At 60.7% G+C, this 27657-nt stretch overlaps 1 protein-coding gene across 1 annotated transcript; it reads left to right on the top strand.

Moving 5' to 3' along the window:
* Nucleotides 1–2082: 2082 nt before the first annotated feature.
* Nucleotides 2083–27657, top strand: LOC119110420 (frizzled-7-A-like). Its single transcript, XM_037234243.1, is given in 3 exon segments — nt 2083–3301; nt 26933–27051; nt 27053–27657. Coding segments are annotated over 3 exon segments (1704 nt in total). The 5' UTR covers nt 2083–2169; the 3' UTR covers nt 27506–27657.

Raw genomic sequence — 27657 nt, forward strand, 5'->3', positions numbered from 1 at the left:
CGATTTTTCAGTAGACCTTGTCCCATAAACGGTTTTGACGTATTCCGTCGTAGGCAATGGTCTACACCACAAGCGTTCTATGCTCACCGTGTTGGTCAGATTGCCTGCTTTCAATTGAGCTCCACTTCAGTTAAGTCTGATTAAAGCAATCAAAGGCGTGGGACAGAAAACAGAGCGGTCATGGTAGGTAACTCAACCTACTTACCACAGTCCTACCTTGATCTACAGACGTTGCCTCCAGAGCTACTGTTTAACCCCTTAACCCCTTGAACGGATTGTCCCACCTTCGGGCACATTTTTTAAAAAATATCCGCAGGAGCGGCTAATTCAAATCAAAATTCTGAGTTGTTCAGAAGGACCAGGATACCATTTGTGTTTCTGATGAAATCGTACGTGTCTGATCTAACAACAAGGGAAAAGTACATAAAGGTGGTCCACTCTCTTTAGCATGAATGAAATTGGAAAAAAATCTGGCACCATTCCCCATTCGTTTCAACCACAGGGTGGGAAGTCATTAGGTGCATCTTTGGAAACTCAAACATATCGTTAGAAAATTAAAACTGCGCGCGCGGATTGCTTTCAAGAACAACAACAACAAAAAACAACAACAACATAAAGAAGTCTCTGGTGCTATCTTCTATCTCGCAGCCTAAGTGCCAAGATGGGAACGGATGGCATTCATACAAGGCTGGGTTTCAAGGGGCCTACACACAAAACACATGGTTTGCAAAATTGAGTGCAAACTGTGTGAAAACACGGGAGGGACATAGTCTATGTCAGGGAGTCCATGTGTCCTATTAGTTTGAGATAGCATGAACACCTACGAGACACTAAAAACAAAACAGGGAATACCCCTCTCGGCTTTATTTTTTGTCACAACATGCTCAGGCTGAAATCCAGGGAGATATAGATCCAATGTACCTTTTAGAGCTCAAAGTCACCTACGGAGCACAGGACCACCCAGACAGGAAAATAAATGAATTCTTGTGAAAAGTCGGCGACCACACTTTAACGTACAGGGCCCATTATTGACAATTACGCCAACATGATATATATAATATATAGCTGTATATAACAACATATAATATATAACTGCATGGATGTGTGATGTTTGCTAGCTTAAAATGGTTTACATGCATGAATGATGCGCCTAACACGTAATGCGCGACGACTGTTTGAAATCATTTGCATGTTTGAATGAAGCGTGATACGTAACACCTGCTTACTTGAATTCGTTTGTATGTACATGCGTTTTTAACGTATTTCAACTATTATTTAGATAGGCACTGTGTCGTAGTCATGGCTGGCAATTGCTCCTTGTTTAACCCCCTGGATGTTAGTGACCTGTCAAACCTGTGGCTCGCTGTTGAAAAAAGAGACCTGAAAAATCGAGCAGGATAATCGGCAGGCAATGTTGAATTTGCTTCTGCTATACGCTTCGATTAAGACATGTTGCTGAAATATCAACGTACCTATAATTTCATTCCCCTGGTTTTTGTAAGAGGGACAAGGCTATTACTACTTTCTCATCTATATACAGAGTGGGAAGAATGGAATGAGACAAGTCTTATAATGTTTATTAAGATTTGACACGCTAGACACTTTTGCTCTTTGTAAGGCTATGCATGTGACTGATTCGTCCTTGCTTTACCTTGCAGCATACGTCTTTATCCTAACTTTCCCTCAATATTTGCTTTAAAATCGCCATTTTTCTGTCGCTGCAAGCGAAAGGGCCATTGTACTAAGATGTGTCACTACCAGCGGGTTGCTTATGAGAGCTGCGATGGTACGTGCGCTCACAGCCTTTGTAAGCCCACAATGCGCTCCGGTTCTGCGCCAAACTACGTCCGCCTCTGCCTCACTCAACTCCCGTTGTCTTTGAACCAATCACTTTGAGTGTAACAGCTTTCATAAAAATATCTCACCAAATACGATTGGTTGAGCGGGAAGCCCGCGACCAATCAGGTGGCGCGATTCGGCGTCTGGGCGCCAGCGCCGCTGGCGGCCAGACAGCGAGCGGTTGCGGACGGGTGTGGTCGCTGCGCTGCGGTTCCGCGCGGTAGACTCTCAAGTTCGTGAAAATGTGCATGTGCTTGTGATACAGGGCCGGATCGCTCCTAGCGTAGTGCTCAGACATTCGCTTCTCCGGTGGACCGCCTGCTGCTCGCAATGCGCGCGTGCGCTCTGCTGGCATGTGCGTTGCTGGCGGCCGCGGCCGGGCCGTCGGCAGCGCAGCGGCGGGGGTCAGAGGTGGTGGACGGCGACTTCCTCCCGCACCACGACCGCTGCGAGACGATCGACATCCAGTTGTGCAAGAACATCCAGTACAACAAGACCATCATGCCGAACCTGCTGGGCCACACGACGCAGGGCGAGGCGGGCCTGGAAGTTCACCAGTTCTTCCCGCTGGTCAAGGTGCAGTGCAGCCCCGACCTGCAGCTCTTCCTCTGCCTGATGTACGCGCCCGTCTGCACGCAGCTCGAAGACCCCCTGCCGCCGTGCCGCTCGCTCTGCCTCTCGGCGCGCAACGGCTGCGAGCGGCTAATGAACAAGTTCGGCTTCCTCTGGCCAGAGAAGCTCAACTGCTCCAAGTTCCCGCAGGCGGCACCCGGGGTGCTGTGCGCGGCACAGAACGAGACGTCCAGCCCGTCAGCCACGCCCGCCACCGACCTGCAGCCGCACGACGGCAAGGACTTCGTGTGCCCGGTGCAGTTCCGCGTGCCCAAGGGCCTGTCGTACCGGCTGCGCGTGGGTGAGAAGGACACGGCCGACTGCGGCGCACCTTGCCGCGGCATGTTCTTCTCCGAGTGGCAGCGCGACTTCGCCCGCCGCTGGGTCGGCATCTGGTCGGTGCTGTGCCTCGCCTCGTGCGCCTTTACCATCTTCACCTTCATGCTAGACACGTCGCGCTTCCGCTACCCGGAACGGCCCATCATCTTCCTCAGCGTGTGCTACTTCATGGTGTCGCTGACGTACGTCATCGCCTTCGCCATGGGCGACGACATCGCCTGCAACAGTCCCTTCGACCCGCCGCCCGAGTACCCCAAGCTGGACGACATGGTGTCGACCATCGCGCAGGGCACCAAGCGGCAGGGCTGCACGTTCGTCTTCATGACACTCTACTTCTTCAACATGGCCAGCTGCATCTGGTGGGTGATCCTGACGCTCACCTGGTTCCTGGCCGCCGGCCTCAAGTGGGGCCAGGAAGCGATCGAGGCCAACTCGCAGTACTTCCACCTGGCCGCCTGGGCCGTGCCCGCCATCAAGACCATCGCCATCCTCGCCATGGGCGACGTCGAAGGTAAGGAGGCGCGCGCTGAGGCGGGTGTGCAGAAAAGGTGTGCAGAAAGGTGTGCACGACGCAATGCGTGTACAAGATGCACCGTATTGGTATAAAGCAGCATTTTGCGTATCACACCCCGTGTCTTCCCTCCTCTGTCGCCATTGCGAGTTGCTCGGCATTAAATGCTGTCGTCATTTACCACAATCACAGCCGCACGCCCAAGATAGACACACCTCCAGATCGTCTTCGAGTCACTCTCTCCGTCCTCCATTCTCACTCCGTCTTGTTTCGTTGCATCACAAGCTTCGCGTGCTGAAGCTCCCTTCGCCTCTCCGCCCCGTTCGGCGCGTGCCACCCTGCACCTGTCCTCAGGCCCGGTGGGGGCCGGCCGCCTCCCCCAGCCATGGACTAGTCCGCCCGGTCGGGCAGAGGCTACTGCCGCCGGCGCAGGACAGCAGCGCTCCGGAACAGCGCCGGCGCCGCCACTGCCATTGTGCTGGAAGCGCAAGTTATTAATGGCGCTGTCGTCCAGGACGGTTTCCGGGCCGATTACCGTTCATAATCGGCGGCCGGCGCGCGGCGACGCCATCTTGGCCGGCGCCAGCTGGGCAGGCGGTGTTTACCGGCGGCCGGGGCCTCTCCGCGCGGCAGCCGGCCCGCGCCGCGTCTCCTGCTGCCGCGCGGGCTCGCGGCTCGCGGCCCCCGGTCCGCGGTCCGCGGCCCGCGGCTCGCGGCTCGCGGTCCGTGGCCCGGCGTCCGGCCGCCGGTGGCCGGCGGAGGCGACCTGCCGGCCGCGGCGGGGCCGTGTGTCGCCGCGCCGGCCGGATTCCTGGCCGGATTAGGCCGGCAGCGGCGCGTCCGGCGGGCGGCGAGGTGTCGCGCGCCACACGGCGGCGACTTACGACGAGCGAAGCTGGCCGGCTGGCGCGGCCTGGCCCGCGATCTGCATAATCGGGCGCCGGTGCGGGGTCGCAGGACGCGGCGAGCGACAGGCCGGCGCGGCCCGTCCCTCTGCGCGTCGCGTGCCAGTAAGTCCTGGTAAGCTATTTGTCTGCTGCGGCGGAGCTGTGCGTCTCCGGCCACGGCGCTGGCGGCCGGAGAGTCGCCAGACGCCGGGAGTCGTGACGACGCCTCGCGCCGGGACCGGGTCGAATGGAGCCGTCGCCACGCCGCACGGTCGTACGCCGCTGGCCGAGGCGGACCCCATCCGCCCGCGGCCGGCCGCGGGCGGTTGCGGCCGGGCCCCACCACCCGCCTGGTGGCCGCCAGGGGTCTCCGCCAGGCGATCGCCAGGCCAGCGGGCAGCCGACCACCGCCTGTGCAGCCGCAAAGGGTTGTGAAAGGTCGCTAAGGGTCAAAGTCCAGTGCTTGACGGCGTATAGGGCAGGCATCTCGCGCAGACGGTGGTTGCGCCGCGCCTCTGTTTGGCTCCGCCATGCTAAGTGGCATGTTAGCACCTTGCACCCTGACAGTGCACGTGCGGACGCCTCGCGGTCGGGCCGCCCGGGCACGTTGTTATGAATGGTTCTCATGTCGGATGTCGATGCCAGCGAAAGAATTCGGCGGCGGCGCTCAAGCTGCAGCGGTCGTAATCTGTTTTGACTCGCCTATGCGGGCGCAACCAGCGGCTGACGGCGGCTTACGCGGTGACTGCTTCGCTATGAATCTTACATTGACAGCCAGTTGGACAAGTTTTGACGTTCTGTTTCGTTTAAGCATGGCAGTGCGCCACGGGCCACGTCGTGAGGGCTTGTGGCTTGTGTGCAGATTCGACATCCCTGGGGTCAGAGGATGACTCGTGCGCCACGTGGCCAGCTCCGGGCATTCGGAACAGATCGTTTTGTCGATGCAGCCATTGACTACACTCTGGCGGAGCCGCCGCCCCGAGCTGCGTCCGCCTTCGAGCCCTCCTCCGCCGGACCCGCCGTCCCGTGCCGTGTCCGCCACCGAGCCCTCCTCCGCCGAACCCGCCACGTCGTGCCGTGTCCGCCTTCGAGCCCTCCTCCGCCGGACCCGCCACGCCGTGCCGTATCCACCTCCGAGCCCTCCTCTGCTGGACCCGCCGTCCCGAGCCGTGTCCGCCTTCGAATCCTCCTCCGCTGGACCCGTCGGCCCGTGCCGTGTCCGCCCTCGAGCCGTCCTCCGCCGGACCCGCCGTCCCGTGCCGTGTCCGCCACCGAGCCCTCCTCCGCCAGACCCGCCGTCCCGTGTCGTGTCCGCCTCCGAGTCCTCCTCCGCCGGACCCGCCGTCCCGTGTCGTGTCCGCCTCCCAGCCTTCCTCCGCTGGACCCACCGGCCCCGCGTCTCCGATTCCAGCTCGTGTCCGGCGCGACAGCAATCACATCGGCCAGGCCAATCAGCTTTTTGCGTCGCCGCGCAGCGTACGCCGCCGGCTCGGTATGCTCCTGCGCCGCACCGACATGTCCTGTGCGCCGTGTTTGCATCGGTGAGCGTCGGCCGTCAGCTGTTGCGCCTGCGGCGGACATGGCCGGACCAGACGGGACCGGGCGCTATCCTAAACGAGCAAATCAGCAGCCGCATCTTCTGTCGACGCTGCAACGAACCTCGGCTTCCTCATCTCGAGTGCTGGCGCTGGCCTCGGTCGGCGCCGGGCCCTTTCGTGGAGCAGTGCCAATCTGCTCGATAATCTTGCACTACGATCGCGGTAATTGGCGTTTTAGGGGATCATTAGCGGTATCGGCGCCATCGTGATCGGCGGCACATAGTACTCGCCATTCGGCACGGAGCCGGCGCCGGCCGGCCACCGCTGGGCCTGCTGCTCTCGGCCGCCGGCCGGGCCCGACCCCCGGCCGCCGGCCGGGCTGGACCCTCCTCGTCCGAGCGACGCTCATCGGCTGGACCGGGGTAGCGCCAGTGCAGAGACGGCACGAGATGGCCGTGTGGTACGCTGTGCTCGGCGTCAGTACCCATTAAAGTATTATGCTATTGATCACAATTTTGACTTGCGACCTGTGGCTACACAAACTGGCAGCGGGTTTTCCTCGTGCTGTGAAATGATGCGGCACGACCGCCTTTGTGAGTGAGAAGCTGGCTGGAAGTGAGATGGACGGGGTAGGTGGGGAGGTGCAGGTGCGTCAGAATGGTCGATATGACCTCTGTCTAGTCTTTGAAAGGCTCGGGTTTGCTAAGGAAAGTGTTCCGTGACGGCATGGTGGTATATCGTGCCATTTACGCAAGCTGTATCCCGTGTGAGCCTGAGCCGTGCCGTGTGAGCCGCGTTCGATGTCGGACTATAGCAGCATTGCCGTCCTTGGAGGCGGCACTGTTGTCGGAAGAGAGCTCTCTGCTCCGCCTGAACCGTAGTCTTGAGTCCATCCCTGCTCTGCCCCGCGATGCCGCACTGCCTCATCTCATCAGTCCAGCTCTGCACGCGCGGCCCGGAGCTGCGCTCTTCAGACTACGCCCCGCCTTGTGCTGCACTCTTCAGAGCACGCCCCGCCCTGAGCTGCACTCTTCAGACTACGCCCCGGCCGGAGGCCCCGCCCGGAGCTGCACCCTGCCCGCCCCACGGGAGGCGCACCCTCCTGACTGCACCCCGATACGTACCGCACTCCAGCCTCGGCCGTCCTGGGCCGGGTCCGTCGCCCGGCCGCCCCTGCCTCCGTAAACACAGCACGCACACAAACAGCGCGCTGGCGAGATATGGCCGCCTGGTGGCCGCGGGCGTCGGACGGGTCGCTCGTGATGATAAGCGGCCAGATTACGGCGCGACATGCCCGCGCGCTCTTGTTAGTCCACGGGGTGGGGGGGGGGGGGAGAGGGGGGGGGGGGCAGCCGGGGGACGCCGGCGGTCGGCTGCGACGAGCTGCGGCCCGACAGCGGCCGATGGGAGATGGAGGGTGGGCATTTCAACACGGCTGGGCGATTTGCGCTGCTGTTTGTTTGTGTGTAGGTTTGGCGTCCTTTGTGCGCATGGCGTGGTTTGTGGACGATCATGCGCACGCAAACGTCGGTTCGCCGCGCATGCAAGCGTCGGGTTTGCCGCGCACGCAAGCGTCGGTTTGCCGCGCAAGCAAGCGTCGGACGCTGTGAACGCTCGACTTTGTAGAAATACAAAATCGACTGACCACTTTGGGCCGCCACCTCTTGTGTATATTATTTGCGTGTTACCCAGTGCGTCTGATACCGCTTGGGGTAATCATGAGAAATGCGTGCACCCAGTGCGTGCATGCGTGCCTTAATTTAGCCGATTTGTCCACCTCTGGCTGTGCATGCCAATGGTTACCTTGTGGCGAAACACTGCCGACATGAACGGCACCCAAACTACGGCGGACTTAGGTTGGGTAAATTTGGACTGGTCTTTATTGATTAAGAAAACTGTCGTGTAGCCAAGAACGCACCGCTCGAACCTATGCATTAATGAGGTGCCACAAAACTCTCACAGTGATTACCAACGTCTGCCCGAGGATTATTTCTTTGTTTTGTCCCCGACCTGCCCCCGTAATTACGTATGCGGCCACCTCTTATCACCCAGCCATCCCCTCTGTGAGTAATGACTCTGTAGGCGCTCGCAGTTGTTATTCTTTAAATCCTGGTATTTGGGCCCGGGCAGCGCTACTTTAATGGTCAGCGGACCGTCGGCGGCTGCTGAGCCGGGCACGGGGCGGAGCTGCTATCCCAGAAGTGGGCTTGTCCGGGGGTCGGCCGCGCGATTAATGACGGTCCTGCCGCGGCGTCACACCCGGGGAGTCGTGGGCCAGTGTGGAAGCGCGCTTCTCTGCTGCGGAGGACGTGTCTCAGTTGGGTGGGGCCGTCCGAGTACGACGGGACGCGGCCACCGTGGGAGCATTTTGAGAAGGATAGCGGGTGGTGGGTGGTTGGTGGTTAGGGGATGAGGTCAAGTATGGTGTCCTGTCCACGAGACGCTGCATAGATTGGGTTTACCCACGCGCGAAAATGTGGTGGAATGTTATCCAAATCCGCTTGCCAAGAATAGATGCGGAGCTAGGCCACGGACCATGAAATGCAGGGAATTAGCGGTGAACATGTCGGCAAACCTTTCCTCTGCTTTCTTTCTTGTAGCCATCTAGTTGGCTGTAATGAGTGTTATGTGAGAAGTATTGTTGAGAGTTCATTTACATTTGTAGTGTTCTGTCACGGAATTTCATTACCCGTGATTGGAGAGCTTTATAGTAATGGATGTGTGGATGGAACCGACGTCGCCTTCCCACACAGACCTCCCCCGGCGTTGCCTCCAGATGGACCCGTCCGTCCGAACCGTCCGGCTGCTGGTCGAAATAACAAGCGGAACGATCAGCTCAGCTTGTTCGTGTTTGTTGGTCACTGTTGGCATGCGTATCTGACACGGACAATCCTGGGCGGTGCATGCCTGCCAGCTGGGGTCTGGCCTTGACCGGCTTGTCGTGTGCCAAGCGTCGCTGGCACATGGCAACGGGCTGGGGCAAGCGTGCAGCGCGCGCTCTTCCGTGCTTCACTGACCGAGAGTGGGACGTAATGACGGGCCTCTGGCAGGTGCTCCTTTCCGCTTGGAACGCCCCCGAACGTGCTCGCAGACGCTGGGCGGTGTGCCTGAGGCCAGAGCGTCTTCACCGGTGTCCGTGGGCTCTCGGCTTGTACTCTTGGTGGTGATGTCCGCACCGGGTGGTCACCGCACGGCACCAGACGACGCACCTGGCCGCTAAGAGCACAAAATCCTGCTGCAGCGCCTGCCGTGACTAAGAGCGGGCGCCACCGCACGTGCCGCGCGCCGGGTTGGCAGGCGAGCCGCACGGACATCTGCGGACGGGCGCGCCGGCCGGCACGCGAGGCCCTCATTCCGCCGCGGCGGCTGCTCGCGACCGGCCGTCACCGCGGCGTCCGCCGGGCGCGTCCGGCCGATCCATCAGCGGCGCTGCGCGTCCCCATTGGTCGGCCATCCGTCAGCGGCGCTCGGCGGTCGGCTCCGAACAGCCGGCGGCGGCCGCGTGCGCTCGTTAGGAGGCGTCGCCAGCTGCGGCGGCGCCGGACGCGGCGGCGGCGCCCCGCCGGAAGCCGGCCGCGTTTACGCGCGCCTCGTTCCGCGCACCCCGGGCGCGAGACGGAGCGAGTCCCGCGTGAAGCGGCGTTCGGGTCGGAGCGGCCCGCTGCTAATCGGCGAGCCGGCGGGCGATAATCGCCGACTCGACTCCGGATGACGCAGATGCCCGATTTCCCGGCGCCGGCCCGCCGTCCAGAGGCCGTTTGGACGGCGCCGGCCCGCCGTCCAGCGGCCGTTTGGACGGCACGCACAGCCGGACGGCGGGGCGCGTCGATCTGCGCGGCTCGCGCCGGGTAACGGGGCCGTTCCGGGCCCGGACTGCGCCATTCCGGCGGGTGGTCCGAGTGGCGCCCGGCCGCGCGCGCACAAAGCCCTGGTTGGGGCCTGATGGATGGCCGCCCCGGGGCCGGTCGGCCGCAGCAGCGCCACGCAGCGGCGCTGGGAAGAACTAGTGTCCCGGCGGTCACTGCGGATTGTCCCGAATGCCGCTTCTCCGCATTGTCCTGATTGAAGGTGGACTCCATTGTCACTTGATTGCCGAAGGTTCTGACTTATACTTTTGGTTTTGGACGTTCACATTGATGTTGGACATGCCATGCCCTCTTTCATTCTGGATCCGGTTCTGAGTCCTGGAGCACGAACGCGGTTCAGTTCACTGGGCGCTGACTGCGTTTCGACCCAGGCTTTTGTTTCCCAAGCCTCAGGTCACGCACAACGTGTTACAGACGTGTGACCGTTGTGCGGGCGCGACCACGGTCACGTGTTCGCTTAATGACCCTGCTATCAGTGTCTGCCCTCCCCACGCGATGGTGCCGAGGCCTCGCGCGCCGGGCGACCCCAGGGAACCATTTGTCACCGGCACCGTCGTCCCTAATGATCCGGCCAGGCGCTCGCCCCGTGAGTCCTCCGCCGTCTTCACCGGGATTGATGCTCTGTGGAACATGCGATCCAGGCCGTGATTGGTTCCCGGGGCTTCGGTGAACTCGTGTAGAGTGGCATCTGCGCTTCGTGGCCACCGTGCGCTTAGCCTGGCCGTGCAAGCATGACCGGCTCCAATTATCCACTCCCAGATCACAGTTGTATTTGTAATGGCTTTTCCACTCTGACAGCCCAATACAGAGTTTGTTTCACGATGTCGATGTGCCGGCGGGCGTGGCGGGTCCGCTCCACCTGTGAGATGCTCCAGCAACGCCGTCACACCTGACCTAATGTAAATATTGCTGGGTGCGACGCTGAGGGGTTGGGGAGGGAGGCAGGGAGACTGGAGCCGGCTACGGTCAGCGCTTGACACTGACGCGGGGGACCGCCGGGCCGCAGACCGCCGGTGGTGTTCCCAGGGCTGTGACAGCGCTGGCGGCGGGTTGTGTTGCGCGGTAGGTTGGGTGACTCTGACAAGACGCGAGACGTCTAAGTCCGTCATCAAACCGTGGAAGCTATTGTTTTCTGTTCGTATCGTTCTGATGCACTCCTGTTTGACCATTCTCCCATTAATAACACTTTATCTGCTCTCTATCCGCCCATCCAGTTCATTCCTATCCGCATATTGCCCTCTCCCATCACCCCTCGGTCACCCACGATTTCCTCTTGTGCTCTCTGCCGGCTGTCCGAGGGCCGTACACTATTCCTCCGTATTTAAAAATCGTTTTGCTTCTTCCCCTCTAATGTCTGCTTGCTGTCCCTGATCCGTTTTTCTTGTCAGCCCTCTCTTCGCTTATCGCGATCATCTTCATGCTCCTGGTGCGTTTTCAATCTCAGTCGCAGCCATAACTCCGTTTTTTCTCGCGCCCCGCTATATTTCACGTCTTGTTGCCCTTTTATTCCTTTAGCTTCGGTTTTTTAGTTCTATTATCTGACGTGATCTATTTTTTTACGTAAGCTTCTCCCTTCTTGGGTGCTTTTGTAACAGCAGTAAAGAATGCTTATCTCCTCAATCTCGTAAATGGGCCTGGACCAGGGCCGGACCTTTTCGGTACGGCTGTGAAAATGAGAGTTATTGATGGACCGCTCATATTTCCGGAGCTTTTCCGGGTTTGCCATGGTCCGTTGTTCACGAGGAGGTCGTCGTCCCATGTGTTGGACAGCCACGCCGAATGTGAGCCCTCCGCTGACCTCTCTCCCCTCGACGACCACAAGGGCGGCGAAAATACACACGCACTCCGGCGTGCCGAACACTGGGCGAGTGCTTCGAGACTGCACCAGCGGCGTCGGCGGAGGACGCGCCCGTGCCGAGCACGCGGCTGCCAGCCTCCGTGTCCGTGGTCCCCACGCAGCGGCCTGGCGGTGGCGGCCCGATCAAGCGGCGGACCCCGCGGGCACGCGGGCCGCCCGATTGGCCCATCTGTCTTCGACAGTCCAATCGGCGACGAATCGGCCCCCAACTGGGCCTCCAATTGGTCGCCCGCGGCGGTCGCCGTTCGACCTCGCTCCCCGTGGTCCCAGCGTCACTTCTGCCGCCTGTTCTGCGCCGGGACCTTCTCGAGCGCGCGTCGTCCTTTGTCCATGTGTCGCGGTCCCGCTGGCCACGGGCAGGCCCCTCGTGACCGTGCTGACTGCTGATGAACCCTCTTCGCGTCCCGTGCTGCCCTTGTCGCTGCACCGTTAGCTCCTGCACGGCTGACGACTCGGGCTGTTGTTGCCCGACCGTGCCACCGCTGACCTATCAGTGCCACTGTTTGCCTTCGTCCTGTTGCGGATCGGTCAGGTTACGGTAACCATTCAGCCTCTGTTTACCGGCCGGCCGGAGCGCCCGGCCAGCCTTCCAGCTTCCTCTCGGGCCAGTGGATCCTCCCGCCCCTGTTGACCACCGAGTCACTGTAAACCGCTAGCCCCTGTTTGCCACGATCCCCTGCCGACCCCTGCAGCCGCCGGGGGCCTCGGCAGCCACGGCAGCCCCTGTTGACCGCAGCAGCGCGCCTGTTGACCGCCGCCGGTGCCGTTGACCGTCGAGCGGCGGGCGCGCGTGGCTGCCGCAGCGGGCCGCCTCAACGATCAATACCGCGCGACGGCGGCCGGCCGGTTGGCCGCCGCCCGCCGCCGGCCGAGCCCTCTGACTCACCCGGGGGTGGGGGCGCCGGCCGCTGCCGACGTGACACGAGCTGGGCCGGCGGCGCGGCGTCAGCACGTGGCCATGGCCGGCGCCGACGCCGCCAGGATCCGGCCACGGCACGTGATGCCGCACGCGGGCGGGACCGCGGTCCGCACGCGGCTGCATCAGGATATTGGCGTCGTAAAGCGAGCCGTAACCCGGCGGGGCACGTTCGGCGCGCGGCACGACCGGCCACATTTTTCACGTTCCAATTAGCCCGGCGGAGCGCGGCGGTGGCGACATCTGGCGGCCACGCGCGGCGGCACCCGGCGGCTTGCCCCGCCGTCTGTCTGTACCACTCTCGGACCCGGGGATCGCCGGGGTGCCGCCGGCCGCTGGGGGCTCGCCGCGTGGCTGGCGGTCCGCGGCCGTCTTGGCACGGCTGCGCGGCCGGGTGCGGCATTTCTAGCGCGCAGCGGCGGCGGCGCGTTCGCCGGCGCTGGAGCGCGCCGCGCCGGCGGTCGCGGCGTCGCGCGGCTATCTTTAGTCGGGCCTGCAGTTGGCAGCGCTGGCGCGGCGTGTTTACATTGCCATGTCGGGCCTGTTTACATGGGGTGCGCCGATTGGGTGATATGTTTATGGAATGACACAGATTTGTGGCGACCGGGGATAGGGCTGCAGCCTCCCGGCGGGACCGGCGCGCTGCGTCGCAGGCCGCGCTCTCGCCCGCGCCGCTCGGCAGCCGCCGCCACCAGATGGAGTCACCCTCCCAGCACCCCTCCGCTGGCGGGCGCCGGCGCTGACCACCGAGCGGCTCAGCGCCGAGGCGCCGGCGTCGTCCCCGGCCGCCGCCATCAGTGTGGGCCGGCGAAGGCTGTCGCGCGGTGTTGCTTACCGACGGCCGTAAATAGAGAGCGGCTGCTGTCGACGCGGTGTCGGCGCGGCCCAAACACCGACCGCTGCGCCGGACCTAACCCTGAGACGTCGCCGGGCCCGGCGGGGCGCGGCGGCCCTCCTGTCGCGACGAGCCGGTTTGTTTTATCGGCCGGCCAGCCGCGCCGCGGCGCTTCAAAGGCGACGGAGACGCCGGTGTTCAAAGGGGCCGCCGGCGCGGCGGTCCTCGTTAGATAGAAGGGCCTCGGCGCCGTCCGCTTCCTCCCGTGATATTGTGCACTAACAAAGCGCTATCCAGGCCTATGGCCGGACGGCGGTCCCCACTCGGGCCGCGACGCCGCCGCTCCGGACGCGCGGTGTATCACGCGTCTGTCACGCCCGGCGTGTTGGGTTTCTCCGGGCCGGAGGTACGCCGGCGGCCTCCCGTGGCTGCCACCGGCCGGCCGACACCGGAGCCGACCGAATCCCGACACCCCATCGCTCCCGCCCGGTCGCTGGTATATATGCGCTGTCCGTCGCGCCTGGACAGCTGCACGACCCTCCTGCCGAGGCGGCCCCCCGGCTTGGGCTGCACCATTGTTTGCCGACTGGACAGTGGCAATAAACAGGGCTGAAAGCGGCGGACGGCGATTCACTGTCCTGGCGGCCGGCGCTCCGCTGCCGGTGACGCGCCGCAGGCATTGGCGGTGACGGATGCCTTGCGGCGGTCGCCCGCGCGCGGTGGCGCGGCACCGCCCCGTCCGCCGGGGAGCACGCGGGGCTTGAACGCCCCAGCGCCGACCCTGACGCCGCCGATGGGCGGCAAGTCTCGCACACGTGCCACTAAATACCCACGGCGCCGAGAGCTTCTGTAGTCGAGGGTTACAAAGCAGGAGATAACTGGGCTGTTGAATATGCATCAGCCGGGCGTTCATGACAGGATGGTGCAGTCCCACGGTAGCCGCGCGGCTGGCACGGTCGGCACGGACATCAGTGGCTTGGGACGCGTCACCGGCCCCAGTGCGGAACACCGCGCAGTCGCGCTCACACGGCCTGCGAGCCGGTGCGCCCGCGCGCACCCAGCCCCTCCATGGCAGCCAAATTAGCCGTCATTCCGCGAGCAGTCCCCAAACAGAGGCGGGGGGCAGGAGGGTTAGCGGCGGCCGCGGGGGCACTGCGCAGAGGCGGCGCCAGGGCCTTGTGCCTGGAAGAATCGCGAGCTCTTGCAGCTGCCGAGTCTGGCCAGGGTAGCGAGGTGTGGAAGTGGAAGTGGGGGGGGGGGGGGGGGGGGGGCGAGCGACGCCGCTGCCGCCGCCGCCGGAGATAGGGGCGTAAAAACGGCATCTGTCGGCGGCCGGCAGCTGAAGACTCCATCAGCCGGCGCCATCGCTGGCCCGGCTCCAGCGGAGCGGCACGCACCTGCCGGACGGCCGTCCCATCCCACCCGTCCTGGAGAGGGGGTGCAGCACGGGACCAGCGGGCGGACGGTCGAAGCGAGGCCAGCCGCGCGATAATGATCATCGTTCGAACATTTTTGAAACGCGTTTACCGTTTCCATCATCAGCGTCGTTGACTTCTCCGGAGATTATAGCGTAACAAGCGATACCCGGCCGCGACCGAGTCTCGAACCCGTTCCCCGCAGTCCTGGGACAAAGCTTGAAGACCCCGTAGATGGCGGCCTCTGAGGACGGGCACCGGTCCACGGACCGCCGCCGGACCGCCGCCGGACCCTCGGTCCACGTTCCTGAGCATGGGTCGTCAGGTGGCCCGACAGAGGCGGACTCCAAGGCCGCGCTGGGAGAGCGGCAATTGTAGCGACAACGGCCGCGCCGGTCGCCGCCGCTGCCAGCTGGCTGATGGAGTCCCTGCGCCAGAGACGGAAACATAAATCGAACGCCGTCAATGGCCGGAATGCAGGCACACAAGAGCCGAATCAGCCTCACACAGCCGACGCGAACACCTCCGCGGCGATGCCGAGTGCGATAAAACGCGCACCAGCTGATGTGTCCATTGTTCCTTTTCCTGATCGGCGCCATCCGAACGGCTGGAATGTTTCGGCCGCTGGGGACAGCGTGTAACGCGTCAGCTTCGGCGGGCGCCGACTGGCGGTTTGGGCCGGTTTGCGCTATCGCAAGCCGGCCTGTCGTGGCATGAGTGCTGAGGTATGTTATCGCGGTGTAATCTACCTTCGTTGTGTGTCGTATATTTATGGTCGTGCTTCTTGAGACGTGCCCAGTTTGTTTTTGCCCACGGCGGCATTTATCGTGGTAATTAACAGTGAACACGACCTTTAGTAAGGTGCAGATGCAAGTCATCCGCACATGAACGGGTTGGATCCATTGCACTATATTGTAACAGACACTTTTATGTCCGTTTTCAAAATTTTGAATTGGCCTGAAAAGTGATTTGTCATGTGTAGTACATTACTATAACAATCCCTGTTACAATGCGCCTTTACTGGCCCTCAGGGGTACACCATAACGCTGTCGTTATTATCACCTTCAACTCAATCTATCCGTTCCGCCAACTGGAAGGACTGCACCCCTTCCAGACCGTCTGTGATCATCAGAATCACTGACTCCTCCCTGCTGGGCAGCGCGAGAACGTGTCCTGTCTCGGTTGGATTCCATCACTCCTGACCATGGCGAACATCGACGGCGGACGTTCTTGCTCGAGAACGGTCCTTTGAGATGCAAATGGCTGGAATATATGCAAACGATATTTGATATATGCGCATTGTACACCCCATTCTCTTCAGCTACGGCTGCGCTCGGTGGCTCACAAATAAGCGAGATAATGTGATGTGCATGATTGCGTCCGCCCAGCCCCACTTGTCGATTTCGTGGCTTCGCGGGTCTTCTGAGAACCGTTTAGTCGGTGCATGGGAAATGCTTCAGTCAGGCTGAACTAGCGCTCTTTTTGCGTCGTGGATGAACTAGCGGGGCTGCCTGTCGGCGATGCCCTTTGAAGTCGCCGCGGCTGTGCGCACGCGCGGTCAGGGTCACGCGGCGGCTCCTTTGTTACAGCCATCTCTCAGCGCCCGCCCGCGGCGCCTCCTCAGATGACCTCCAGTGTACGGGGCTGATGTGCGTCTATCACAGCAGCGGACCAGTGTTGATGATAGACTGGTGGAGGGTTTTGAATTCAGGATATTTTGGATGCTGGGGTCTGTTGACGCTGACGAAGAAAATATTTTATAGTTCGGTCGCCAGTGTGCCTTGGTTTTTTCGTCATTTTTGGTCCCGTCTAACACAACCATTAATAGCTGTGGGTGGGGTAGATTGCTGAAGAAGATAACGCCGTTTCACCTCTCGACTGAATTTCCTAAATTGGCCATCTCGGCGCCATCATTCCGATGACTCGCACCGCTCACTTTCCCGATTCGCATGTGCACGGTTTGTGTGCAGCTCTCCACTGTCAGCGCGGTCTCCATGTGCCGCGCCTGCTCTCGCTCTCGCTCTCGCTCTCGCTCTCGCTCTCGCTCTCGCTCTCTCGCTCTCTCGCTCTCTCGCTCTCTCGCTCTCTCGCTCTCGCTCTCTCTCTCTCTCTCTCTCTCTCTCTCTCTCTCTCTCTCTCTCTCTCTCTCTCTCTCTCTCTCTCTCTCTCTCTCTCTCTCTCTCCGGGTCGGGTCTTCGGCCGGTCCTCCGTCCTCTAGAGTCTGACTCTGACTCCCGCTGACTCAGCGCGAAGCTGAATCCCTGGAGCCATCAGGACGGCCGCCAAGCCAAACGGGTCGGGCGGGAGCGGACGAGGCCGCAGACGAGGCTGTGTGGGCCGACGCCCGGGCCGGGCGGGAGCGGAAGAGGCCGCAGACGAGGCTGCGTGGGCCGAGGCCCGGGTCGCGCCCTGAACGGCCGCCGCCATGAGGAACATCCACGGCCTCCCGTCTCTGTGTGCATAGCTGTTCGCTCGCAAGGCGGCGTTCGAATCGGTCGTCTGTCTTGGAAACTATTGCAAGGATATGCTTTGTGGAGATACAGAGTTTGGAAAAGATTTGATCCCGGAATGTCACGGAACCACAGCGTTGGGCTAGGGGCGATGTGCGCGCAAGGGTCATGTGCACCACCTGCTCTTCCAGCTCGCTTCTCCTCTTGCCTCATCTGAGACGCCTGCCGGGGTGTGACGGCTCGCTGACCTGCCGGTGACCTCTCAGTGACCTCTCGGTCCAGCTGGCGTCACACGGGCCCGGCGCCCCGCCCGCCTCCCGTGCAGCGATGACTCCAGGGTGACGCTGCCGCACCCGGCACCCGGCCGCCTGTCCGGATGGCCCGCTGGCAAACTGGCGCCCCCGACCCAGCCGGTCCGGGTGGGCGCCCTGTCGTTTGGCGTAGGAGCGATGCAAGGGTCAGACCTTAAGGCAAGTATCTGAAGAGTAATGTTTGGGCCGCTGGTACTGGAAAGGGGTTTTTCTAGTTTTCTTCTCTTCTAAGGTTGTCCGTGTTTTAGCCTGACTAGTCTTGAAACCTCTTGCCACCGACGCAGGGCTTATCAGAGCGTTCAAACTACGACGTTCTGTCAAGTACGCACAGCACCAGACAACAGCAACAGCGGATTATCTCTCAGGAAGTCAGGACTTAGTCAGTCGGCTTGAAAGGCCCACGTGACGCCTCCGTGACGCCCCTGTGGCGCCTGTGTGACGCGTGGTGGCGCGTGCCAACGGCACCTGCGAATGGGTGTCGGCCAACGAGGCCAGAAAATGGCAGCTTGTGACGCAATCATGGCCAATTTTGGGGAGCTCGTGTCCACGATTTCGCGGTACCCGCTGCCAATGGCCAATGTAAAGATCCCGGCCGGTGGGTGGAGCTCCTCAGATTAACGCTATTTTTCCACCAGCTACTGAGAAGCTTTCGTGGCCGCTCGCCTTTAGCTGGCTCTACAAAGATGCCTAATATAACCGTCCGCCTCTGGGCGCCTGTTGGCTCATGTCCGTCGCTCTGTTGCCGAGGGAGAGGGAGACGAGCCGCTAGCAGGCTCAGAAAACATTGGCTCACGATCACAAGCGGAACCCACGACGCAACCCTCCGCCGCCGCCTCCAGCTCCATTGATAGTCGCTGTCCGTCAGCCAAGGAACCTACGACACAACCCTCCGCCGCCGCTTCCAGCTCCATTGAAAGTCACTGTCCGGCAGCCAAGGACGCCTTACGTCCTCCGCTTTCCTCCTTAGTCTCCGACCCTTATTTTGCTGTATTCCAGCGCCCTTTAAAGCCCGCTGTCGGTCGTGGCCTGGGCGCCGGACGTTGAGCAGTTTGCAGCGGCTGTCGGCCGCGCACGCTGTCGCCGTAGAAGGCCTAGTTTGGGAGCCACTGCAGCCGGGCAGCCGGCGGCCTTGACGGCCGTTCGCGGTCCGTGGAAGGAGCAGACGGCGGGAGGAGGGGCTGCCGGCCGCGGCAGCTCGCTGGCGGTGGGCCGCTTCAGACGGGTGATGGCGCTTCCTGGTGGGTGTGCGTGTGTGTGTGCTGGCGGAAACGCTCGTTTCTGGCGGCCGCAGCGCCGGCGAGGGCGGCGAGCTGCGGACTGGTGACGCCTGATCGGCGGTGGGGGCCGGCTGTTGGCAGGAGCTGATTAGGCGTGCAGTCACTCGCTGCCCGGCGTGCGAAGCCGCGCCCCGGTCCGCGAAACCCGCGGGCCGGCCTGGCGAAGCCACCTGGAAACAAACCGGTCCTGTTGTGTGCCTCGCTGTGGCACGTACCACGGTGGAAATTAGCGACGGTCTTTGCAACCGCGCCTCTGCTGTTTACTGGCTGGTGGGCACTTAGCGCTGAATGCGACGCGTTGACGGCCGCTGCCCAAGCATCTCCGCCGGCAGCCGTCAAGTAAATAAATAGCCGAGCGTATTTATATTATTCGACTGCAGCCGGCATGACTGGCCATCTGTTAGGTGTCTAAATGGTGATGACATGGTACTGCGCCGCTGCACTCGGCGGCGATGCCATGGCGGCGCTTTGACAGGCTTGGTTCCTTGATAAGCGTCTGTTTTGGGCGGCGGTGCGAAAGGTCAGAGAACTTTGCAACACTACCGAAAAGTTTGTCTTGACATGAATGTGTATTCTCCGAAATAGCTGAACACTCCCTGGCCCGACATCAGGGCATGCCGGCACGCAGCGTGGCCCATGAAGGGATGCGCGAACGCCCGAGACAAAAATACGCAAGCAAGCGGCTAATCGATACGTTTAAGGGCCGACGTTCCGCTGACGAAGCAGACAATTACCCGGTTTACATGGGCAGCCGAGGATAATTCGAATTAAGATCGGAACGGATCATGCGACGTTAACCCTCTCGGCGAGGGGCGTTTACATGGGCGAAACCGACTTTACGTCGGATTAACGGTCGATAGTTCGATCCCGCTTAGTTCGAATCAAGGAACGGATTATGGGCGAAAACTGCGCTTTTGAGGCGAACTGAACAAAACAAGAAGAAAAAAGCAGGTACTCTGCGTATGGATGGCGAATGTCACGAGCCATGGTGGGCGCGAGACAGCTTTGAGGGCGAGGAGGAAGATGGACTCCGTTGGAAAAATGATATGTGCAGGACTCATAGGCTTTATAGCTATAGCACAAGCCATAACACTTGAAACACAAGAGTTGTGCAGTCAGCACTGCCAAATCTGTCACATAAGCAGTGTTATATGCAAATTTTTACTAGCGGGAAACTTTGGCTAGCAGGAAATCAGTATTTTCTTGTATTGGCCAATGACACTCACAAATTTACCACACTCATATCAGTATGCCACCCAGCATCATGTCATCTACTTTGCGCAGCCCAAGAAACACATTACCTACTCCCACACTAATGCATTTATGAGCAGCCTGCAACAGTGAGCTAAGCTACAGAAATGACTCATGAATGCTACATAGTTAGTGGCAAAAATTGTGTAACTATGTTGTCTTTCCCCATCCAATGCATCATCAGTACCTGAGGGCAGCATTGCCATTTAGACTTGGCATGGACTGGCAAGTCAGAATGCAGCTATTTGCTTTCTTGACATAATAGGGTTGAAAAACTGCTTTGATATCCTTGCAGTCAACAGCGTTGGCTGATATGGACTGATGGCTAGGTGGCACAAACAGCTGTGTTCGCACAGTCCAAAGATCATAACATGTGAACCAGCCCCAGAGCTGTCATGACAAAAGCAATCTGGGCTCAAAATTCATAGCAAATGATTAATTACAACAACAGCTCAATTATCCAGCTCATGGTTTGCAAAGATACATGTCACAAAAAAGCACCAAGGTAACATATTTACTCACCAGTACAAAAACAGGTAATGATGTGCACCACAGATGTTCTCTGCTTATCATGTGGCATTATGTTGGGTTTACTTAGTTTATGCACTGTTTTCTCCCACATGAAATGCACAAACCTGGATTTGACAGAGTACTGATGACAGCTATTTTCATCCAGTGCTCACATTTGCTTTCTTGACATTTTGGAACCATCACTGGGCAATTTTGGTCCCATCATTAAAAATAGTTCACATTCTGCACTGACTGCAATGATCTATTGCCTATATTTGTTGATCCTTTGCATCATGCAGGAATTATTGAGTTACCTATCTCACACAGATTAAACCGACAAGCAACAAACAGCCTAATTGCATCAAAAACAAATATTCCAGCCCCCACTTCCTTGCCAGTTGGTCTACCAGTGTGACGTAACTTCATATTTCCTTGACAAGCCAGTCACCAATATCCAGCACATCCCTCCTGCCAATAGGTGGTCAACCAAATGTTCAAGTCACAGGAGGAATGTCTGCAAAATCAATCCTGGGGCATTTATGCATTCACCTAATGAAAGAAACTATTGGTACTCCCTGCAAGAATTGTTGAACAGTTGAATTACCTACCTAGTGGCCTGCAAAGACACCCATCACAAAAAAGCACCAAGGTGACATATTTAATCACCAGCACAAAAACAGGTGATGATATGCAACACAGACATGTTCTCCATGCAGCATGTGCCATCATGTTAGGTGTTAGTTTATGCACTGTTTTCCTGCACATGGAACACACAAACTTGGATTTAGCAGAGTAATGATGACAACTATTTTCATCCAGTGTTCACATTTGCTTTCTTGCTGTTTTGACCCCATCATTGGGCAATTTCGGTCCTACCATTAAAAAAGTTCACATTCCGAGCTGACTGCAATGATCTATATTTGTTCATCCGTCATATCATGCAGCAATTTTTAAGCTACCTTTCTCACACAAATTAAACTGACAAGCAACCAGCATCCTAATTTAAGGAACATCTGCAAAAACACCCCTGGGGACTTAAGGTATTAACTTAATGAACAAAACTTGGAGGCATTCTCTGCAAGAATTTTGAGCAATCCAAAAATTAAAATGAGAACAAGTCAAAGCTATATAAAATAACCATATTACCTCCATCTGGCTTTTGGACGCATGGAGCCTACCCCAGATGTAAGCTAATCTAACCTTTAGGCGGAAAGATAGCACCAAACACCGTCGACGCCTGCTGTCTGCATAGATCAAGCGCCTAGCAAGGCTAAATTACGTGAGCATTTCTGTGCCGCTAGCCACTCAAGGCCCTCAATAATAAGAGTAGTTTTAGCAGCATGATGTCAACTTCACCTTCCTTCTCTTTTCCCTTACCATCTTGGACTTGAACCGTCTCGAGCAATAGCTAAAAACCCGTGGAAAAGCGGTAACACCGCACAAAGCTGAAATGGCTATGAACAGAACTGCGTGCGCCAGGCATTTTTCTTTTTTTTTTGTTTAGACAGCTGACGGCCGATAATTCGGACGAAATCCCTTCCTGAACGGATGATCCTCTCACGGGAAGGGATTTCCTCCGGCGCACGATTCGAATCAGCGGAACGGCGCGTGAGTGTATACATGGGCCGGATAGTTCGGATCGAGGACGGGTCCCGGCTTAATTCGAATCACAGCTGCCCATGTAAACAGGGTAAATGAGTCGTTAGCCGCAGCCGGCTACCCCGCAGCTGGTGACCCCGCAGCCGGTTATCGCGCCCCCGCGCGGAACGGGCGTGGCTCGGCTTGGACGCGCGGCCGCCTCTCCAATCTTCACGCGACATTCCGGAGGCGCCGCTATGCAAATGTGTCGGGAGACGGCATAGCTAACGTCTGTCGGACGGGGAGATTGGGGAGGGGGAGGAGCAACACGCCAGGGCTGCTGTTCGCACAAAGGGCGGGCCGGCCCGCTCCTGCGGAGCAGCGGCGTCTTTGATGCCGGGGCGGCGGCGGCGGCGGAGGCCCTCTCCTGGCGCATTGTGCTGCGCAGGAGGAGCGCCACTGCGGACCAGCGGCGGCGTCTCGATTCACTCTGCGCTCCTCGGAAGGGCGCGGAAGCTGGCGAGAATGCGGAGGCGAAGGGTGTTTACCTCCCACTCAAAGGCTGGAGATGAGTTGGCTGACTTGGCGGAGGTGGTGGGTCGCTCGATGGGGTCACGGCTTGACCCCTGGACCTCATCCCTGTCGCCCGGCGCCTGTGCTGCGCGTTGGGTGGGCGTTGACCCGAGTATACAAATAGTTCTCCGCTGTTGGTGTTGCAAGCGCTTAGAGGAGCGATGTGTCCGGGTCATCCCCTGCGCGCTCCGTCCTCCGCCGACCCACCGAGGCTCGTCCGCCTGCAAGCAGTCGTGTAGCAGCGGGCGTTGGGTGCGCCCAGCGTTGCGCTCTCCGGGCGTGGAAGGTGCGGACCGCGGCTATCACGCGGCCGGGAGCCGACCCCGATTAGTGGTTTCGAGGCAGCGTTTGACGTGCATCCTTGAATGGGCGTCGATTGGTGACGAGCTCGTGTTGGCTTTGCGGATAGTGTCTCGCGACGATAAGAAGATCGGTGCCACCGCGTGGGCCGTGCTACCAGTCTGGCCGCGCAAAGTCCTCAAGAGGCTGCAGAGCTGAAGTGTTTGTGCAGGGGTGTGACTTGTTCCCACCGTTATTTGTGCTGATAGGAACTTTGGTGGACATTCGTGTTGCTGATGCAGATACCTGCATTCTGACTTGGTCATACTGGGAAAACATTACCTTCCACGTGCCCGTTGCTTTCTTCGAAACACGTGGGAGGCGAACGTGTGGCCCCACTTCTGGAGTTCCTGAGCAGGTTACCAGCACCTGGGTTCCCTTTGAGTCACCGCATCCCTCGTTGTCAGATGCCACACGGAGTTGGCGGCCGTCACCGCGTCTCTGAGAACCTTCTCGATGGTAATAATGTCCTCAAACGAAATCCAAGGGGGCAGTAGTTGGTGCAGCCCTTATCTGGGTCGCTGCAATAAAGATTAGAGGCCGCCGTTGTGTAAATATTTTGAGAGAGTCCTAAGAGCCTATGAGGCTCAAAGCAGACAAACCTCGCATCCGTTCAATGTTTTGCATGGTGGCGATGGAAGCTCTCTCGCTGGCCGCCGACTGGCATCACTCCGAGCGGACCGTCGCCTGGACAGCGGCGCCGCGCACGCCCATCCGCTCGCCCTTCGGCGAGGAGTCGGGCGGTGGGACGAAACGGAGCGGAACCGCCGCGGACCTGTCCGCCTCTCCCCCTTCAGCCGTCGCCGGCGGGATGAGGTGCTCGCTGTGACAGCCGGGCGCGGCGCGCATTAGCGCCTGTCACAACCGGCACGCCGCCGCCCGGCCGTCCGACGCCCCGTGTCCGTTTCACCTGGGCGCGGCCCCCCGCGCCGCGCCGCGCCGGCGGCGCCGACACTCGGTCTGCATTCGCGTCACGCGCCGCGCAAAAACCTCTGCGCTGGCTGGTCGACGAGAGCCGTCTCGCCGCCCGTCTCGCTTCGGGCGCCGGCCTGCCCCGGACGGTTGTCAGGTTAAGGGCAGCAAAAAGGCGGAGGAGGTTGTCGAGTCGGCCCGCGACGGCGGGACGTCGCGTTGCCGGATGCGACGCCGGGCGCGTGCCCGGAGGGGCGACGTTTCGGGCCGGCAGCGCGGTCCTTCGCTGAAGCGGCGTTCGCTTTCAGGGAAGCGATTGGCAACGCGACCAGCCCCGAAAAGTGACATGAAAAGAATTCCAATATGTGAATCATCCTTTCATAAAAAGCATGGCAAAAAGTCGCGGCTATGGTCGTGTGGCGACGTATGACGGCCCGGTAACTGTAGACATGCAGCACTTGTTGGGCTGCGAGCTGCTGACGCGGTGAGCGGGGCGGCTCGGTCGGAGCAAGGCTGCCCACTCGCGACTGTATCGGTTTTCCGCACTATCCCGTGGCGTCGCCAGCCCTCTATGGCGCTCCGCATACGGGGGCAGCGTGCGGCCACCAGCAGCCATGCGTCTGCGACGGCCAACTGCCACGTCAGGAGCGTTTTACGGCGTCGGGTTTGGCATCGGTCTGGCATCGGTTTGGCATCGGCCTGCAGCGCTCCACAGCGCTGCTAATTGGGCGGTCGCAAGGCGGATGCGACGGTGCTTCGAAGTACACAGCCGTGGGCAGCGCGCCGCTGCGTGCCCCACCGCGGGCGCTCCGTGCGCCGCGCCCATCCGTGCCCGCCAGCAGCGGTCGGTGGCGGTCAGCGGGTAGCGGCGGCAGCCAGTAGCGGTCAGGGGCTCCGATACCGGCCGCCGAGCAGCGGCTGTCATCGATACGCCACCAGCTGCTCGACGATAGCGCGCCGGGCCGATACGGGTCGGCGGCGTCCGCCGGCCGGGGTGTCAAGTGGTCGTATCGGACGACTGGGCGGCCGGCCCGGCAGCCGGCGACCCCGCCGGCTGCTCGCCGCTTGCTCGTCACGCGCCGCGGCGCCGCCGCCGTGTGGGTAATGCATGCAGAGGACGTGGCCGGCTGCATCGCGCCCGCTGCTTACGCATATCATTATCAGGCGTTATGCAGATAACTGAGCTCTTGCGTCACGCGGGCCATTGTCGGTGTCGGTGAAGGGCAGGGGCGAGCGCCCCACAGGCGTGAAAGTCGCATTGTGTGGTGGACGTGATGCGATTTGTGTCGGCCTCGCCGGCACGCCATCAGGTCAGATGACGCCGCGACCGCACCGCTCCACGGTGCCCGTCCAGCTCACCAGATGCGCGGGACAGCCGGCGCAGAGCTGTGTTCGGAGAGCTGCAGATGGCGAGCTCGCCTCCTCTCCTCCAGCGCCGGGACAGCCGGCGGCGGTCGGACCTGACCTCCACACGGGCCACGCGACCCCTCGTTAGCCCGCCGTTCCGCCAGCCGTCGCGGTGCCGTCTCGCCGGCCTGCTCCGGCCGCCGCGGCAGGCCACTGCAGGTCGGCCAATCGGCCGATCGGTGAGCGGTGGTGGCAACGACCGACGGACCTGCCGACCGGCCGACCGGCCGCCGCTCTCGGCGGCGCCGGCCGTGCATCCGGCTGGCCGACGGTGGATCCTGGGAGCTCGGTGGACGGTGGGAGCTGTCGGGCGATCGGGGACCACTTGGTGGATTCGGGGAGTTCTCTGTAGAGACGGATAGCGCACAAAGGAGCTGGGTGGCTCACAAAGCAGCTGGGTAGCCCTCGTGAGAGCTTGGTGGCCGTCGAAGGAGGAGCAGGGCGGCTCTCAGGGGAGCTGGGTAGCTCTCGTAAGAGCTTGGTGGCCGTCGAAGGAGGAGCAGGGTGGCTCTCAGGGGAGCTGGGTGTCTCTCAAGAGCTGAGTAGCTCTCAGAGGAGCTGGGCGACTCTCGGGAGTGGCGAGTCATCTGAGTGGGCCCTGAGAGCTTATGGAGAATTTGGAGATCGCTCAGTCTTTCCTCGCTTTGCTCTGGATCGTAGTCGGCTTTCAGTGCAGCGACGCCTGCTGTTTCGGAGTCGCCGTCGTTTCTGAGGGCTGGCGTCACGGTGCGTGTTTTTTTTTGGGGGGGGGGTGGGGGTGGGATGGGCTGAGGTCCCGGCGTGTCCAGCATGGAACGAGCGTGTTGTTGGACGAACAAGGTGGTAGACACTGGAGGAAATGCATCCCTGCCGACCAGCACGTTCTGCTGGTATGGGCGATAACCTCGCACGACTCGGCGAGGTTCATGGAGTCCCCTCCAGTAGCGGAGCATGTGCTGCAGCCCATGCATGGCCTCCGTTTCTGCATCGGAGCCTCCTGCGAGTTACCTGACGTGGGCGTGTCTTCCGACCGCCTGGTGGTCTCAGGTGAACGAAGCCGAGCTGCGGAATGGGCCGCGCAGACGAAACAGAAAGCCCTGCCCGGCCGCGGGAGCCCAGCACGTGGGCTCGTGCCCACAAGCCGGCCCCTGCTCGGTGCCTTGTCTCTAGCGTGGGTGGGGGTGGTAGCGTCTGAAAATGCGCCTGAATCGCGCGAACGTTGTCGGCTTACATCGGATTCGTTAGGGCGGTGGAGCTTTGGTCGCTCCATATGCGTAATATCCGTAATGCACGCGCGTATTGTGTACATATTGACACTGAGTCCGGCAAACGGAGGCTACAGTCTCCGTCATTGGTCAGGCGCATGACTGAGGCCGGCCGCAACCGTCACTGAATGGCGACCCATGTCCTATCGGTGGCGTAGGTTTATCTCATTTGGAAGACAACGTATGCAGCTTCTGACACGTCATCACGTCTCCGTGTGCGATCCGCATCCTGCCGTCAGCCGAGCGCCGCGTAACGTGGCGTGTGGCGCTGACTCGGCCGTGACCCATGCCTCGTGTCGCGACTGACCCCGACCCTCTGCCGCGACTGACCCCGACCCTCTGCCGCGACTGACCGCGACCCTCTGCCGCGACTGACCGCGACCCTCTGTCGCGTCTGACCGCGACCCTCTGCCGGGACTGACCGCGACCCTCTGCCACGACTGATCCTGACCCTCTGCCGCCAGGTGACGTGCTGAGCGGCGTCTGCTACGTGGGAGTGCTGAACGTACCAGCGCTGCGCGGTTTCGTGCTGGCGCCGCTGGTCGTCTACCTGGCGCTGGGCACCGTATTCCTGCTGGCCGGCATTCGTCTCGCTCTTCAAGATCCGCACCATCATGAAGCACGACGGCACGCGCACCGACAAGCTGGAGAAGCTGATGATCCGCATCGGCGTCTTCTCGGTGCTGTACACGCTGCCGGCCACGCTGGTGATCGCCTGCCTGTTTTACGAGCAGGCGTTCCTCGATCAGTGGACCCTCGGCTGGCAGGAGCAACACTGTGGCCTGCGGAACCCCAACTGGTCCAAATATGCCATCCCCTGCCCGCCGGCCGCCGCCGACGGCCTGCTGCGGCCGCAACCGTACTTCGAGTTCTTCATGATCAAGTACGTGATGCTGCTGATCGTCGGGATCACGTCCGGCTTCTGGGTGTGGTCGCACAAGACGCTGCAGACGTGGGGCCGACTGTGCGGATACGGCCAGCCCGCGGTCGTCTACCGGACCCCCGACGGCCGCGTCGTGCAGCCGAACCACGTGTGAGCCAGCGGGCTGCGCGCACGCGCGGGACATGCATGGGACGTGCGCGGTGGGTGTGAGAGACACTGCTGGACGTGCGCCGGACGTGCGCTTGACGTGGTCTGGATGCGCGGCGTTCTTGCTGGCGCGGGGCCGGCTTCGGAGGCGCGGCGGAC

Source organism: Pollicipes pollicipes, unplaced genomic scaffold, assembly GCF_011947565.3.
Source record: "Pollicipes pollicipes isolate AB1234 unplaced genomic scaffold, Ppol_2.1 Scaffold_7231;HRSCAF=8579_pilon_pilon_pilon, whole genome shotgun sequence".
NCBI lineage: Eukaryota > Metazoa > Arthropoda > Thecostraca > Pollicipedomorpha > Pollicipedidae > Pollicipes > Pollicipes pollicipes.